This window comes from Protomyctophum bolini, assembly GCF_963924005.1.
Source record: "Protomyctophum bolini genome assembly, chromosome: 16".
Lineage (NCBI taxonomy): Eukaryota > Metazoa > Chordata > Actinopteri > Myctophiformes > Myctophidae > Protomyctophum > Protomyctophum bolini.
Genome location: NC_137877.1, coordinates 7,016,554 through 7,032,854, shown reverse-complemented (window position 1 = coordinate 7,032,854; position 16,301 = coordinate 7,016,554). Strand labels below are relative to the sequence as shown.

General features: G+C 42.4%; 3 protein-coding genes across 3 annotated transcripts; 1 reads left to right on the top strand and 2 right to left on the bottom strand.

Moving 5' to 3' along the window:
* Positions 1-2,822: 2,822 nt before the first annotated feature.
* On the bottom strand, positions 2,823-4,653 carry LOC308331328 (TLR adapter interacting with SLC15A4 on the lysosome). The gene is made up of 2 exons (XM_080786723.1): positions 4,560-4,653; positions 2,823-4,033 (listed from the first exon to the last, which is right to left on the bottom strand). Exon 2 carries the CDS (start codon positions 4,029-4,031, stop codon positions 3,003-3,005), a length of 1,029 nt encoding a protein of 342 aa, XP_080642849.1. The 5' UTR covers positions 4,032-4,033; positions 4,560-4,653; the 3' UTR covers positions 2,823-3,002.
* Positions 4,654-5,241: 588 nt separating this feature from the next.
* Positions 5,242-8,859, top strand: c9h13orf42 (chromosome 9 C13orf42 homolog; the record flags this gene model as incomplete). The annotated part of the gene is made up of 4 exons (XM_080785244.1): positions 5,242-5,351; positions 6,509-6,895; positions 8,318-8,465; positions 8,594-8,859. The coding sequence occupies exons 2-4, from the start codon at positions 6,521-6,523 to the stop codon at positions 8,857-8,859; spliced, it is 789 nt and encodes a 262-aa protein (XP_080641370.1). The 5' UTR covers positions 5,242-5,351; positions 6,509-6,520.
* Positions 8,860-9,447: 588 nt separating this feature from the next.
* On the bottom strand, positions 9,448-16,030 carry rnaseh2b (ribonuclease H2, subunit B). Its single transcript, XM_080785525.1, has 11 exons — positions 15,878-16,030; positions 15,469-15,543; positions 14,350-14,457; positions 13,618-13,694; positions 13,038-13,152; positions 12,882-12,946; positions 12,070-12,169; positions 11,223-11,304; positions 11,071-11,116; positions 10,343-10,420; positions 9,448-9,635 (listed from the first exon to the last, which is right to left on the bottom strand). The coding sequence occupies exons 1-11, from the start codon at positions 15,939-15,941 to the stop codon at positions 9,525-9,527; spliced, it is 921 nt and encodes a 306-aa protein (XP_080641651.1). The 5' UTR covers positions 15,942-16,030; the 3' UTR covers positions 9,448-9,524.
* Positions 16,031-16,301: the final 271 nt, after the last annotated feature.

Below are 16,301 nucleotides of genomic sequence, written 5' to 3'. Positions count from 1 at the left end.
ATGTCATAAATGTTGTGAGGTTTCTTAATTAGACCATCACATATAGGAGACAATGAGACGAGGACAGGAACATATACTGTAAGTAAGTAAGCCATCGCACAATGTCAGTCACAGAATGGTACAGACCATTAAGTCATAATAGTCAGAGCCTGCGTGGCCTTGGGTTTGATATGAAATCCTGTCCTTGCCTCTGTCGACCTCCATGTTAAAAGCTCTTTGTGACGAGGAAATTACTTTATGAACTCCTGAAAGACACTCCAACGCACCAATTCAGGCTGAGGGACGGTTTCTTTTGTGCCTCCTGCTTCTTTTCATTGGCCTTAGACTGTCTGGTTTCTGTCATAAAGAATAAACTTCTTCTCGCTAAAGAAAGGGAAAGCAATGAAATTAATTACTTTCTCACTGTGTTAAAATACTGTGATACATGAAGGACAGAGAGTCCTTTGTCAATCTGTTAATCCACTGGTATAAGAAGCTAATAAAGAATCATACAGACTCATTCTGGTGGGGGACTAGTCGGAAAGTACAGTACCAATATTGCTGGCTTTGAATGCATAATGTGCGGCACTTCTAAATGAACTTGTGCGACAGGCAGACCATAGCTTTTACCGGCAAGTCCTCTCTCCAATTCTCAACCTCCTCCTGGAAAGGAGAGGCCTGTTTTTCATTTTCCCAAGGTCTGTGGAAATCAGTTTGTTTGAATATGCTCGCACAGTTTGGGCCGGGGTGGCGGGTGAATCATATTTATGCGCGAGTGTGTTTTTGTTTAGGTCTGTCAGGATTCGGGTTCCTTTAACATTGTACCTGGAATGTTCAATCCAGATAGAAGTCGAAATACTAAACATGTGTCTCTGTTGGCCTTGAGACTTCACAGGGCTCCGGCTGCGGAGCTCGCTTTTGTAAACACAGTTTCCTCTAGTGGCTCTCTGTTTGGACAGGAAACAAGGAAGCTGATCAAACACTGGACGCAGAAGGCCACGGCTGCACTGAGCCGGAATGGAGTGGTGGGTCTTTCAAAGGGCTCTAAATGGAGTGAAATGTGAAAAATAGCACGTCGCGTTTGGCTGTTCGGCTCCACTGATTTTTCAACCCTGGCGGTTCTGCTTTGTCGTTGCTATATACAGTACGTGTGCGATATGCTGGTGCGCACCTAAAAAAATATCATCCAGTGCATCCAGTTATCTCTCTTTTTTTTTGTATACTGTTTTTATATCATAACAGTACACATACAGAATGTAACGTTACATTTGCCATGATTAGTGCCTGCCGTCTGCCTGGCTGCCAGCCTGTATACTACTAGTACAGATTTATGACATGGTCTTGATGACATCGTAGATTAGAGGAGCAGGGAGTTGGTGATAGGAACCATTAGGTGGATGGATTCAAGGTGGATGTGACGGAGAGTAAAGAGAGCTGCCTGGCAGAAAGTAGGAAAGATGAAGAGAGGAAGAAAGAGGAAATGAACGAGAGCGCACCACAGGGGAAGTGAGTGTCATGTTGTGTGTGTGTCTATAAGAGGGGATGTATCTCGAGGGAGACGTTAAAGCATTAGTTAGGCGGGTTAATACGTTGAGTGACTGTGCTCCCCTCTTGTGACAGATTTACAGAACTGCAGATAACACACCACCCTCCCTGGGGGATATTACTTTTAAGCTACAGGGAGATGAAAAAAATAAATATGATGTACATGTCTATGCAATCATGTTTGAATATGACAGTTCGGTAAAAGATTCTATGAAGCCCATGTCTATAATTGTAGCCTCTATTAATAAACATACTTATATAATGCATGATCTGCTTTTAACACTGTATAATTATAGCTATAAGCACTAATGAATACTCCTATTGCTTAATAATCATCATAACTCTGAAGGAATGGATCCCAGGAAGGCTAGCGACACATGTGTAAGTACATACTGTAGGGCCTATACACATTTTATATTCATTTATTTGTATATTACCAGGCTTAAGAGAATGATAGGAAAACCTTGTCTACCATGTCACTTAATTACTTTATTGTCTTTATTACAGACTAAGTCAGAAAAAGAAGAAAATAGTGTGGGGAAAAAAGGTAAAAAAAAAAAGAAAATGCTGGTTACAAAGGAGAATCATATTCTATCGTTTTCATACAAATTCCTTTCAAATGCTCCCCACGGGATAAAAATCCTTTTAACAGCAACTTGCATATCATAACTGAAATGAAGGCATGTCAGGTTACGGCAATACGAACATTCTTTACGTCTGTCTTAATAAAGTGGCTGATGCTCTTACTTTATGCGACCATAGCAGGGTCTAGTACAGGGATGGGCAACTTTGATGATGGAGAGGGCCACTATATTGCCACACTCACTCCAGAGGGCCACGTTGCATACTGTCGTATAGCAAAAATAGCCTGAAATCCTGAAAATAACCATTTTTATTTCATTTCAAATGCATTTCGTTATAGTTAACAAATCCAAATATATTGGACACAAAAAAAGACAATGACATTTTAATACTAGTCATTAATCTATACTAATATAGACTGAAGTAAATAAAGTGGGTCATGTTTGCATGTTTGGAATCGTAACGGCTCAAATCAATCTCTGATATTAACCTGCGGGGCACATTAACCCATTCTGAACGGGAACCCATTTTGGTGTTAGCATCATGTTATGCTTTAGCTATTGAAAAATAGCAGATCTACAAGCTCATAGCGCGCCACCGAGTGGCGCGCTACGAGCTTGTAGGTCTGCTATTTTTGAAAAATAGAAGAACGACTGACATTTTTAGAATCTTATCTCAGGTCAGAATGGGTTAATCAGACCAGTGTGTGTCCAGTGGAAACCTCGTATGAATCTGATCTCAGGTCAGAATGGGTTAAGTGATGGTGGGGGCACGGCGTGCATGTGGCCCCCGGGACGCCAGTAGCCCATGTATGGTCTAGTAAGTAGCATCAGACAACGTCTTTGACAGGGAGATCAGATGAGTTGAGAGTCTGTGGACTTTAAGGTTCACGTCCTTCAGTGTGAACTGTGTGCAGATGATGATCCCTGGAGGCTGTCGTCGTTGGAGATCTGCAGAAGGGGAGTGCTGATCTCAGTCGACTGCATGTCGCTGGCCACGCGCAGCAGGCAGCTGAGGACCATGTCTTTGGCCATTCCCGCCTCCAGGTTCCCGTCCCGGCTCAGCTGTAACGTGATCTGGTCCAGGCTGGTCAGGACCAGCTCTGAGCCCAGCAGGGGGCAAACCGCCGGGCCCGCGTCGGAGCCAGAACCACTACCACCGCCCGCCTCCCTGGCCATGTTCTCCAGCATGTACTGCCGGTAGAGGTCCAAGAGTTTGTGCTCCAGATAGCGGTTGAGCAAGGAGTTGGAGAAGGGCCCTTCGCACCCCTGAAACAAAAAGCTCCGGTCTCTGCCACTCCCGCCAGTCCTCCGGGTCGAGCCTCTTCTAAGTGGACACAGAGGCCCGCCCTGAGAGACCTGTCCCGGGGGAGAATCCTCCACCGCTAGGGGGACATCGCAAGAGTGCAGCAAGGGACCGGCAGGCTGGCTTTCGGAGCAGAGCAAGAGCTCGCCGTTGTTGTTGGCAGAAAGAGGCAGCACGTGGTCGCCTCCGATGTGGAGGTCGCTGTAGTTTTGACAGATGCTCTGGCAGAAGGAGGGCACCAGGAAGGGAACATCGCCACTGGAGCAAGCCTGGCCTGCAGGGATCTCCATCTCCAGAGAGATCCGTCTACCCAGCGGGTCTCTCCCTCCTAGATCCTGGGCCTGCAAAGGCGAAATATGTGAGTCGTTTGGGGTTCTCCCCTCGGAGTGCCAGTGGTTGTGGGATACACCTGGGAGTTGAGAGCAATCTCTGTCGCCTGTCTGCTCGGTAGAAGTGTGGTGGATGACTTGAGAGTGACAGATGGGGGCTGGCATTAGGGAGGCAGTGGCTCTTTGTGTCCCACTACTGATGGCACTCTGGGGGAGTCCATCGTGAGGGAGGGGATCCTCTTCCTCCAGGCCACCGTAGGTCATGCTCCACAGTCTACCCTCACAAAGCATGGCTGAAACAGGGAACAGACACTACTGAGCATTCCATTTGCTTTCTATACTGCATCTCACAAGCTGTGAAGTGAACCACCTGTCCTCTTCTTCATCAACACATTTCATGTTAGTATATACCGTAGCAATTTCCCCACAGCTTGTAACTTTTTACTATTGTTCTAAACCAGTGGTTCTCAAAGTGGGGTCCGGGGACCTCCAATGGGTTCCAGAGAGTTAATATAGCTGCTCAAAATCAGTTTAACCACTTTAACGATACTGTAAATCAAATAGCTGATCTACATGCAACTGATGCAAGACCTTTTAAACTTGTTATAGGCTATTTTTTTGAAGAATCTTGCAAAAAAAATTAACAAACTACTCAGGGTTTGCGTAACACTGAGAATTATGCGGGTCCATCTTTACACTTGAGTTACACAAGTTTTACACAAGGATTTTGCTGTTTAGTATCCTTTAAAATGAATAAAATAAAATGCATTGAAATTTCCATTTCTTATAAAATCTTTCCACCAAAGTATCATTCCTTACCTTGGAAAGCCACCACTACTTCCAGTGTGCCAGATTGCCACGATTTTCAGCTCAAAAGTTTTTTTCTTTGTTTTCTCTCAATAATATCTTGATAGCTTACTCAAATATCTTGAATAGGATACTCAGATACTCAGTTTTATACCAACCAAATAGGAAGTGAGAATGTCAGCCCCCCCACGACCATATGCAAATTCAAGGCTGACACAGAGACATGGTTCATTTATAGATACTAGACCGGTGCCCGGCTGTAGAGTACCGAGTCGGTAACAATGGAAGTTGGTGTCCCTTATATGCCCATATATGGAGATTTCTGTATCTGTCTGGAACCTGGGCAGGGGCCCTGGCCGGAGGCCTTTTGTGGCGGTTCTGGACAACTGTGGGTCCGACCGACTCGCCACCGGGTACGGCACTCCCTGTGGTGGTGTAGAACTTGTGTTTGTCGAATTCGAAGTCGGTGGGACGAACGGTTCTCGAGTTACGTGGATTACAGACGTACGTACAGACTTTATATAGCTAGAAGATAGAATAGATAGATACAATTCTGAGGGTTTGGTTCATAGTCACGAAGTCCTAGATTTCCCTAGACTACAACCTTCACATCTTTTAACATGAAAAACTAAGTTTTGTTTCTCTGCTACAGGGACAGGTGTGTGTGGTTTAAAAAGCAGAAGAGAAACTCGGATTAAAACGGAGAGGAACTGCATCACAACCCAGACTCCAGGGGTGGTTTCTTGTCTTTTCATTTTCGGGTTTCGACAGATCAAGAAAAGGAAGTCAGCATTTTCTATTATTGTGAGTGCAACAGCCACTTGGAACATTTTTATCATCTGCTGGTTGGCAGAATAATTGCCGTCTCTGTGCTATCCTGTACCCTCTGCACTGTTTACATTGCTGGTGCCAAAACAGTCACTTTATGCTTGCTCAGGGTGTTATGTTACAACTTAACGTTTCCTCTTTGAAATTGTACTCTTGGTCACAGCTCACATGAGCAGCCTGCTTTCACCTCAGGCCTGAAATGCCTAGTAGTTTCATTGGCTGGAGGTTGAGCTGATAGTCTATAGGCCCCGGTTCTTTCTTCCATAAGCAGCTATACAAACTGCTTTAGAGTGTGTGTGTGTGTGTGTGTGTGTGTGTGTGTGTGTGTGTGTGTGTGTGTGTGTGTGTGTGTGTGTGTGTGTGTGTGTGTGATGGACATTAATGGAAACTTTGTTGGGCCTGTAGGCTATCCCATGTCTGGAATGTTTCCGTGTTGCTACAGTGTTTGTCCTCCCTCGATTAAGGCGGGTTTGTCCAACAATAGAATGAAACCTTAGACGTTTCATTATTAATTAAGTGTGTAACCGTAGCCCTATATTACGAATAGGCCAGCATTAGCCTATCTACGTTCATCACGTGCTATATTGAGTAGCCTATGTGGGCCTATGATATGATATACAAGTAGTTTCTTACAAATTAGCTCCATTGCCAATAAGAAGTAGCAGCTGAGAGTTTGATAGATTGCGGTGGACATTTTGGACAAAGATAAAAGTCTCCAGACGCCAGTCATAGGATATGCGACACCGTGCTGCTGCTCAATAGTAATGACAGTAGAATGGGTAGTGTTACCAACCCGTTGCTATGGTGCAACTCCCTTCGAACCCAAATAGCCTACTGTTTCAGAACAGTCAGACATTTGTGTCAATCCGGCTTTTGCTTTCCCTGCCATTAGGCCTGCACCGTTTGAGACGCATGCCCGTTTCAGTACCATGGACAGCGGCGTTCCACATAGAGAGACTGCTAAGGTTTGACAGGATATTACTTATTTTGGGAAACGGCCACAGCCCCGAATAGGCTATGGATAAACTAGGGCATCGTTTGGATCACGGAGAACAAGGACAAGTCTGTTAATTCTGAGAGGATATACACGTAGAGGAATGTTCAGGAAGATTAATAATGCGTTTCGTCCGAAGCATCACGGACACATGGCCGGCGGAGAGGGAGGCCTTCGGTCAGAGGAGGATTACCACAACGCCTGCACGGTCAGGTTGGTGCGCAGCACGTCCATGCTCGTAGTGGGCGAGAGAACACAAGCAACAGTGGCTTCGACTTTAAAGAGGAGTAAAAGTTCAGTGAGTATCGAGTCAACCTTATACTATTACCAAAGACAGGAAGATCGGATATGGCTCTACTCTCAGCATCAGAACTGCTTAGAGTACTTGGAAGAACTTGTAGCTCTGAGACGGCAATACACAAAGAGTGTCATTAATCTACAAAGTAATGAGACCAAACTCACCAAAGCTACAGCTTTCGTGGTCAAGAAGAAAGCAGCACCCCCGCCACCCACAAAGGACGCACAGGTAGGCCAGTATAGCCGGTTATGGCACTTTATGTGTGAATTGAATTAAGTATCTCACCTGTCCCATTCCTCTAAGCCTATCTAAACCTATCTTCATATAATAGGTCCTCACTAATAATCATGATAAAATGGTACAATTGTTTTCCTACTCAGTCTGTGTCTCATAGGAGGACTGTGGACAGTTCAGAAACCTGTCCACCAGTGACATCATCAGAATTCAAGCTAATATAAACTGCAGGCTTTCTAGTCCTGAAAAGTTGCAATGTGAAAATGGAAGTCATCGTTCTCCCGATAATAAAAATCTAAACATTTTTGTAAAGAAATCTTGCTGCCTTCACTGGTGGACAGGTTTCTGAACTGCCCACAGCCCTCCTATGATGAGACACAGACCGAGTAGAAAAGAATTGTGCAATTTTAGCATGATTAGTAGTGAGGACCTATTATATGTAGATAGGTTGAAAAGTGCTGAAGTGGTCCTTTACCTTTCACCCATTTTCAACCTTATCTTCATATAAATGGTCCTCACTATTTCATCTACTCACTCTGCATGGCGGGCTATAGATAACATCTATGCTGAAATGGAAGCCATTGTTCTTGCATTAATACAAAATAAAGTTTTATATCTGGTTCGAAAAGGGAAAACCCGCCTATTACGATGTCACTGGTATGGCAGGTTTCTGAGGTGTCCACAGCCCTCCTCTGAGACACAGTGAGTAGTCATCTTCTAATGAACATTAGTGAGGATCAATTATATGAAGATAGATTTTTTTTTTAAAGAGTGATGTTGTCCTTTAACCCATTCTGACCGGGCACCCATTTTGGTGTTGGCATCATGTTATGCTTTAGCTATTGAAAAATAGCAGATCTACAAGCTCATATCGCGCCACCGAGTGGCGCGATACGAGCTTGTAGGTCTGCTATTTTTGAAAAATTCGAAGAACGACTGACATTTTTAGAATCTGATCTCAGGTCAGAATGGGTTCATCAGAACAGCGTGTGTACAATTTACAATTTACAATTTAGGCATTTAGCAGACGCTCTTAATCCAGAGCGACTTACATTAAGCAAGAACAAAAGCATGGGAATACATCACATAAAGACATTTATCATGAAACATGCGTAGCTAAGAAAGTAACAGTGGAATATCTATAATGAAACTATACATATAAGCTATACATCTATACTACTATGCTACACATATGTACTATGACGTGCTATGACTACTAGAATTGCTATCTAAGGGGGTGGGGTAAGTGCTATGGGCCATGATGGAGTCTGAAAAGGTGGGTTTTCAGACTACGGCGGAAGATTGGGAGTGTCCAGTGGAAACCTCGTATGAATCTGATCTCAGGTCAGAATGGGTTAAAAAAACCGATATGAAATACCTAGTCTAAGCACAACCTTGTATGATTTGTAAAACCAGAGATCAAGAGCCAAGCCGTCTGCTCCTCCAATCCCCAACGAGGAGAACACGTTAGAGTTTCTTGACGCCGTCATCGCAAGCTGCGTCGACCCTGAACCTACGCGCAAACCTCACGTGGATGACGGACACGCAGACGTAGACTTCATTGGTGAGTTTAATGCACCGCACGTCCAATTGGATAACACGACGCGTGTCAAATGTGTCACTTGATATGTTGTTTTGCCGTTTTATTAGTTGACCCCCCCCCCCCATTTCTGTACCCCACAATCTCTTTAGTGGCCACAAGCTCCAGCGAGCATGACCTACACTCCAACTGGGTCTTAAGGGTTCCTCGGGTCACAGATCAATACAAACAGAACACGCAGGTGTGTGCCAAGGACAATCTACCGAAGAAGAAACACTCCGTCGGGTCCACGAGTAGCCGACTACGGCTCCAGAGGAACCCGATACACCTGCCCAAAGTAGTGGAGAGTGCATTCCAGACCCTTCGCTTCAAGCCCAAATTAAAGAAGAAATACAGTAAACTTGGTCAAGACATTTAAGTCCCACCAGCACCATGAAGCCTTTGTCGGCCTATTCTTTTTTTTTAACAGATAAGAAATTGCTTGTTGGAACAGTTATTTGATTCCAAGATCGCAAGACGATCCCCCGTCCTATCCCGTGTATTATTCAACAGCGCATTTTTCAATAGTCTTGATAAGAAATGTGGCTATTGTGCTGGACGTCACCGGAAGAGTGGGGTTTTAAGAATATGTGACTCACCACCGTGACAGTTGTAATACTGAAATATCTCTATCTGCTAAATCACTTAAGTGCAAATGTAGCATAGACTACATGTTATCTTGTCATTTTCAACTACTATTCCAATTACTTATTAAAACTGGGTACAAGGACTTGTATTGACTGAGCCACTGACAAACTGGTAATTCTGCTCGAGTCGTCTTAGCTTCACAAACGGGCAAAAATGGCCACCAATGTCCAAACATGCAAAATACAAGTGATGTAAAACTTTGCACCAAAATTCAGCTGAATTTACCTTACAGGGGTGTATACCCTAGCCTAGCATCTTTACTTTGACCAATTAATGCATCTCATTCAAACTGACTGAAGATTAAAAAAAATACAATAAATACAGGTTAATTTCTTTATTACAAAATACATACACGCTAACACAAGGTCTACAAAACAGACTCTCTATACACAACGCTCATTTCTTTTCGGCTTTGACCTTGGGGCTGAAGAAGGATGACATAGACTTCATGCCAGTCTTGTCCACCTTCGCCAGGCTTTTCTGAGCTGCAGACATCTTCTTGGGCGGCTGCGAGACGAAGAGAAAAGAAATCAATACCATAGCTGGTACCTCAACCTTGTGCCGACAGTGGAGAATTTATTACCATGAATGAACTTCATTTCAAACTGGGCAAAAGGAAGTTTTTTTACAAGGTGAATCCCTTTTCGACCCATGTGTATTTTTAAATCTCTACAGACACAATTCTGAAACTGCATTCCAACTTCACCAACAATCAGTGAAGGTCGTCTGAAAAGTTAAACGATGGGGGGAAAAGTAGTAATTTTAAGCATTGTTATACTTTAGCCGTTGAAAAATAGCAGATCTACAAGCTCATAGCTAGGCACTCTGTGCCGTGCTATGAGCTTGTAGGTCTGCTATTTCTGAAAAATCGCGAAAATGTGGCGCAAATCTTTGAATATATATTCTTTCAGAGCAAACGTTTTTTAACTCAAATCTTTGCTTCTGAGGTGTCCCTGGAACAACATATTTTCAGATGGGGGTCGGCAGCCAATTACAGATTAATGTATGAGAACGACTGACATAGAAACATAGGGTTTTTCAGAAAACTGTCAGAATATAGAAGACATTTGTAGAATCGTTCCCAGGTCAAAATGGGTTAAGCAGCAGATGACAGCAACAAGAAAGCATGTTTTCAATGGTGCTCAAAGCCACAGGTTTTTCTAACCATTCCCTGCTGCACATACAAAGAAGGCCCCTTTTTTTTGCACACTCACTTTCCGGCCAAAATCTGAACTGTTGAATTTGGTGTAGTCCTCTGCAGCCTCCACTGGCATGTCGGAAAGTTTCCGCTTCTGCCAGAGAAAGCAAGACATGTTCTTCCCATAACTTAAAGAGCAACCAACAATCTCAATATAGAGAAACTTAACAGGAAAGATAATCGCAATGCAAAAGTACACACAGTAGGACTAGAGAATGAGTGTATTCTAATCTAATAAACAGACTTTGCTTAAAGGAGAATTCCATGCTAGAAGGCTTTCTTGCCTTTATTTGTAGTTGTTACATCCCCACCAAAGAGGTCCAGGTGTTGTTTTGTGCAAAAGTGCATTATTGGCTATTTCCCCTACCATAAGCCCTCAATTAATTTAATTGGGGCATTGGGGTGTTGTGCTAATTCGCTTATTTCCATCGCTCAAAAAAATATATTTTTGTATATCCTCTCTTCATAATGTAAATAGTATCCCAACTTCCCAAGCGGCACACTTTACTATACTTATTTTGATGGAAATAAGCTAATTGGCACAAAACCCCAACCCCCATTCAGGGCTTATATTAGGGGAAATAGCCAATAATGCACTTTTGCACAACATAACACCTGGACCTCTTTGGTGGGGACGTAACTACAAATAAAGGTATGAAGAAAGGGAAGTGAAACAGTGGTGCAGAAAGCAGAAAGTGCACATGAATAATATAAAAGAAGTTTGCCCAAAAAGAGAATATATACCTTGGTAGGAGGCTCTATGTCCTTTGGACTTAGGAGTTCTGGTAACCTTTTGTCAAATGAAAAGGCATACGGTAATTACTTTATCTTTTCATCCATTTTCCAAAATGACATTGGATGATATAAAGTGTTTATATATTGTTGGGTCAACATACTGCAAGTGTTTGAGGAGGGCTTTACTCAGGTCTTCACCGATGTACTCGGATATCAGGCCATGGGCATAGCGCAGATAATCCTCTGCGTCAAAAAGAGAAAATAGCATGAAGGTAACTTAAAACCCCCAGGGGTCCTTGAGGGTGTTCCAGGGGGTCCCCAGCTAAATGATAGTTGGGAACCAAATGGACCCTTGTGGGTCTAACTCTGACTGGACCCAGTTAAATTAACATAGATTTTTATTTTTACCATATAAATTGGGGGTCCCAGAGATAGAAATGCCATTAAATGCAGGCTTGTAGACTAATGCATGTCAAACTAGGGGGTCCTTGAAATTTAACGGGTTGAGAATCTCTGCTAGAGCCGTAAAAACCTCCTCTTATGGGGGTCCCTGGCATTATTTCTTCAAATGAGGGCTAATTAGTGTCAATTTTGGGGGTCCTTCACATAAAAAAGTCTTACATGACATCTGCCATAGAATTTGGTTGCATTTCATGAAAATGTACCTGAAAAAGAAGGAATTGTCAGAATTGGTACAACTTGAGTCAAAGATAGAGCCAGGCCAAGCCAAGATAGAACGCTGCACTACAGTACATAATACCTATAGTGCCATCTACTGGTCAAAGCCATATTTGCAGAATTAAAAAATATTTGAGGGGAGCCCCATCCACTGGAGTTCATCTTAAATGACTTAATAACCACGTGAACCCTGATTATCAATCATTACGGAAACATTCTCAGAAAACATTTTAAGAATATCTGTAGTTCTATACATACATGTATATGTTATTTAATACGAATCTATATTTAAGAACCATCTTGCATAGTGACACGAGAAGCAGGAGTTACCATCCAGGGCCTCTTCCTTCACTCTAATGTATGTTGTGGACTTCACTCCCTCTCCCACAGAGATGTTACTCTTTCTCAGGGCTTTCACTGTCCTCTCCACCTGGAGAAGAATACGGTAAGCTCAAATGACGGGAATTCTACAATTTCTACGGTTTTAACCCACTTGTTTCTCAGGTCACTTTAGATGACAGAACAGCTTACTGTAGAGTGTCAGTCCTGCATGCATTTTTCCCATAGACGTTTCACAAACACAAACACAATTGTTTGGGCCGAACAAATAATTTGAAGAAAAAAGCGCGCTTTTTTGGTTGTTTTTTTTCTTTCCCCAAAATTTCCCAAAATATTGTGATTATTGTCACGATCCGAGTTGGCTTTGTCCGAGGCTTGCAGATCTTTAAATAAATACTTTTCTAAACGTCTATGGGAAAAATGCATGGGAAATTATTTTCCGGGCCGCTCGTCGTCATGAAAAGGGCGGGACTGCGGCGCTCTATAGGTTTCAAAATTTGAATCGATGTGAATTGCGAGGCTGAATTAGGCTGAATATGTTTTCATGTACATGTTAAAAACTAGGGTAAAAGCAAAGCAGTTGCTCAAATTAAACACACTGACGTACAGTAAACTAAATAACGCAGCTCCGACAATTAATAATGGGTGTGTTAGATTTACGTGTGCCAATGTTACACACAATGTAGTCAACAGTATTGTACCAATCTGTAGTTTTGAACCTGTACAGGAATGAAAACTACAAAATCAGCCTAGGGTTCCATCCATGCCCCTTTTAAATGTTGACAATGGTAATGAGCCCTTACCTTTTTCTGTAACCAGTCCAGTGTCTTCTCCTGGCTGTATCGGTGAAACTTCACGCCTCCCACATCTGAATGTTAAAAGCATGAACATTTAAGTACGGCAAGGAACAGCATGTCAGTCTTTCTAGTTCATGATAGCGGAAATAATCATGCCCTGACCTTTCTCCTCTGCAATGTGGTGCAGGGAAACCAGACGGTGAGTGCTGCCGAGCAGCCTGGAGCAAGCAGGGAATTCCTCGTCCATTACCACCTGGTCCATAGGCTGGAATCTCTCCTAGTCAAGAGCAGTAAAGAAAGCAAGTTAGGTTGCCAAACGTTTTCCTGTCAAGGACCCCCAAATTGACAATTGACAATTGACTCTGAGAGTACGAATGGAACCAAATGGACCGGTTCATTGGGTTCAATTTGTACACTCTCAAGAGTTACAGACCCATAAGGGTCCATTTGGTTCCTACTTCCTAACTATCATTTAGCTGGGGACCCCCGGATTTTAAAAGTGTGTGTTTGTATGCCACCTAATAGAAACCTACATTATGCAAAAATAGACTTAACCTTGGGGCGGAAAGAGTGGATGTACAAGCTCACAATGCATTCTGTAGTGAGTGTGTACTGTAGATTGTGTAGTGAGTGTGTAGATTGCATCTCTTTGGCGAAGAGAAGAGAGGCCCCCGGATAGTATATAGTGATATTGGTCATTGCTAGAAATCAAAATCAGCTGGAACAGTGACCTATGACATACCTCATTACCAGCTTTCATCAAATAGGGTAAAATAAGATAGATGGGGTCCACTGGGGTAACATAGAGAAGTCTTCCATCTGTTACAATAAGAAAAAAAGGGGGGGTAATAAGAAAAGAAAACGTTATATTAATGAATCCCAACTAGTTGCAGCTTATTGTGTGTATGCAAGCACAGAATTCACAATATATCGGCCGCTGATATTTTATTCTCCAATAATTTCAGACAATGGAATAATCATTTAATAATCACAACCAATAATATGGGGGTTTATCAGCGGTGGTTTGGCAGGTAATGTAAACAAGCTGCTCCTGCTTTGGCATGACTCAATGAAAACATGATATGATATAGTAGCAGCCGAGCTAATGTACGATTCACCCAACCCATTATGTAATATGTAAAATGAGCCATTGCAGTTCAGTACGACTATGATTTGGTGGGTTATGTCATGTAATAATAATCGTTACAGTTTTAGCCTTTCTTACCCTCATTACACAAAAAGGTGGATTATATAGTTATACTTATTCATCAAAACAAGCGTGCCATTATCGACCATGTTTGTACTGTATATACCTGATCTGCTGCACTGATTTCACATTGGCATGCTTTTCCAACGGTTTACGTTACGTTTCATGTTCATGTTCTTTGTAATTATAATCAGACCTTTACATACATTTAATTTCTGTGATATGAGAAATAAATCACGTCATGCAACAAACATTCACGGGACAAACCTCTCTGTACAGTCTGCCCAATAAACCACGAGTGGAACTCTTCTTGAAAAGCTTTGACTTCATACAGCTGCACATCACCACTACTGAACAGGTACAGAGACGCTGCGTCTGGAATGGTAGAAGATGGACGTCATCACCTGTTCTGTTCTTTGACTATATAGAATATATATATCTATTTGTACGTCTCTGAATGTTTTGATGAATTGAACATGGTGGACCCTCTTGTAAACAAGTGTAATGCTTAATTGGGTCGTCCACTCATAGTTAACAGTGTTTGTATTGAGTTTGTGCTTGAAATGTACTGTAATTCTGCAAACTGTTACTGAATATTTCAATCAATCAATCAAAAACGGCATGTTGAGATGCCAACAACACTATACATTTTCATTCGCAGACGTGGGTCATGAGACAGTACAACTTCACTTCCAGCTACTGACAAGCAATTACATGTAGCTGAACAGCTGTGTGTGTGTGTGTGTGTGTGTGTGTGTGTGTGTAGCTGTGAGTTTCAGATTCAGCACAAACAAGGGACAAAATTAATTTCGCTCCTATGCCATCAAAATGTGAAACGCTCTACCAACAGCCATTAAGACATGTGAATCCCTTGACTCCTTCAAAACCGCTCTCAAAGGGCACCTACGGACGGCTGCAATTCGTAACTAGCCCCCGTAAAGTCTGAGTTCACATTACTGTATAATATATATACTTTTCCCTGTTTACTTCCTTTATGATGATTTTTCCCGTTTGTCTTATATAGAAGTGTATATTTGTGAATTGAAAATGGTGGACACTGTTGTAAACAAGTGTAATGATTTATCATGGTGTCGTCCACACTCCACAGTAACAGTTTTTGTATTGAGTTGTGCTTTCGTTTGAAATGTACCTATTTTGCATAGGTAAAATAAATAATAATGTCAATCAATCAAACAAAGGCGCTTATTGGTCAAAAACCCGGATATGTGTCACAAATAATTCTTATTTTGAAGACCACGGACCGGAAGTAACTACCTACGACTTTGACATGCTGGATTCAAACTAATTTCCAAACAAGCTCACAGCACGAACAGAAAACAGAACAGACTGTTCGTGACGTGTAGTACTACTAGTGCGGCAACAGACCTGTTGAGGGATTCCTCAGTCTCACGAATGCTGCTGGGTCACTGTCATCATGTCCCTGTGTGTCAAAGGCAGAATCTGTGGAAATCACAACAAAGATAATTTCTAAACGTGATTCTTGCAAGGGGTAAGAAAGAAGTGACACGCTAAAAACGAGCAAAGGAGATACTGACTATATACTGGCCAGATGGGACATTACTAGCCTAAGATTTAGACTCTCGTATGTCGTCAGAATCGATAAATACATCTATCTACGAGTCTAAATCTTAGGATATAGGACATTACGCCAAATCTGATGAGCATAGTATAGTCTTAGAGTATATTATACAACTTCAGAGCAACATCAGTGCTAACTAAGTATCTATAGCTTAGCAGTGAGCACAGCGTGCTTGGTTCATGCAGCTCAACCTACCCGCAGCGATAACAACCCAGCTGTCATTTTGTGTATTAGGCGTGTGCTTCTTTTTGGTAGTCATTTTATGATTTAAAAAATCCCTTAACGCACGTAGATCTATTTGCTACGATACGAACAACGAGGCGTGACAGTTTGTTGTGCGCAAATGTTTGTTTTGGGGAAGATAGTTTAGAATGCCATAGGCTGGGGGTACGGTCTTCTGTGATTCGCTTATGGTTGTTGTTGACAACAGACGGTGAAATACAAATGGTGAAAATTGACATAACAATTTGACGATATGAAGTTGATGAATACATCAGAGATTTGGAGCAGGCCGTGGAAAGCAACAAGAAGGTTTGTTTAATCAATGAAACAACAGCTATAGTCCAGATGTTGCCGTAATTATATGGGGGTGGCCGACGAGCCAATCCTAGCGTGACAG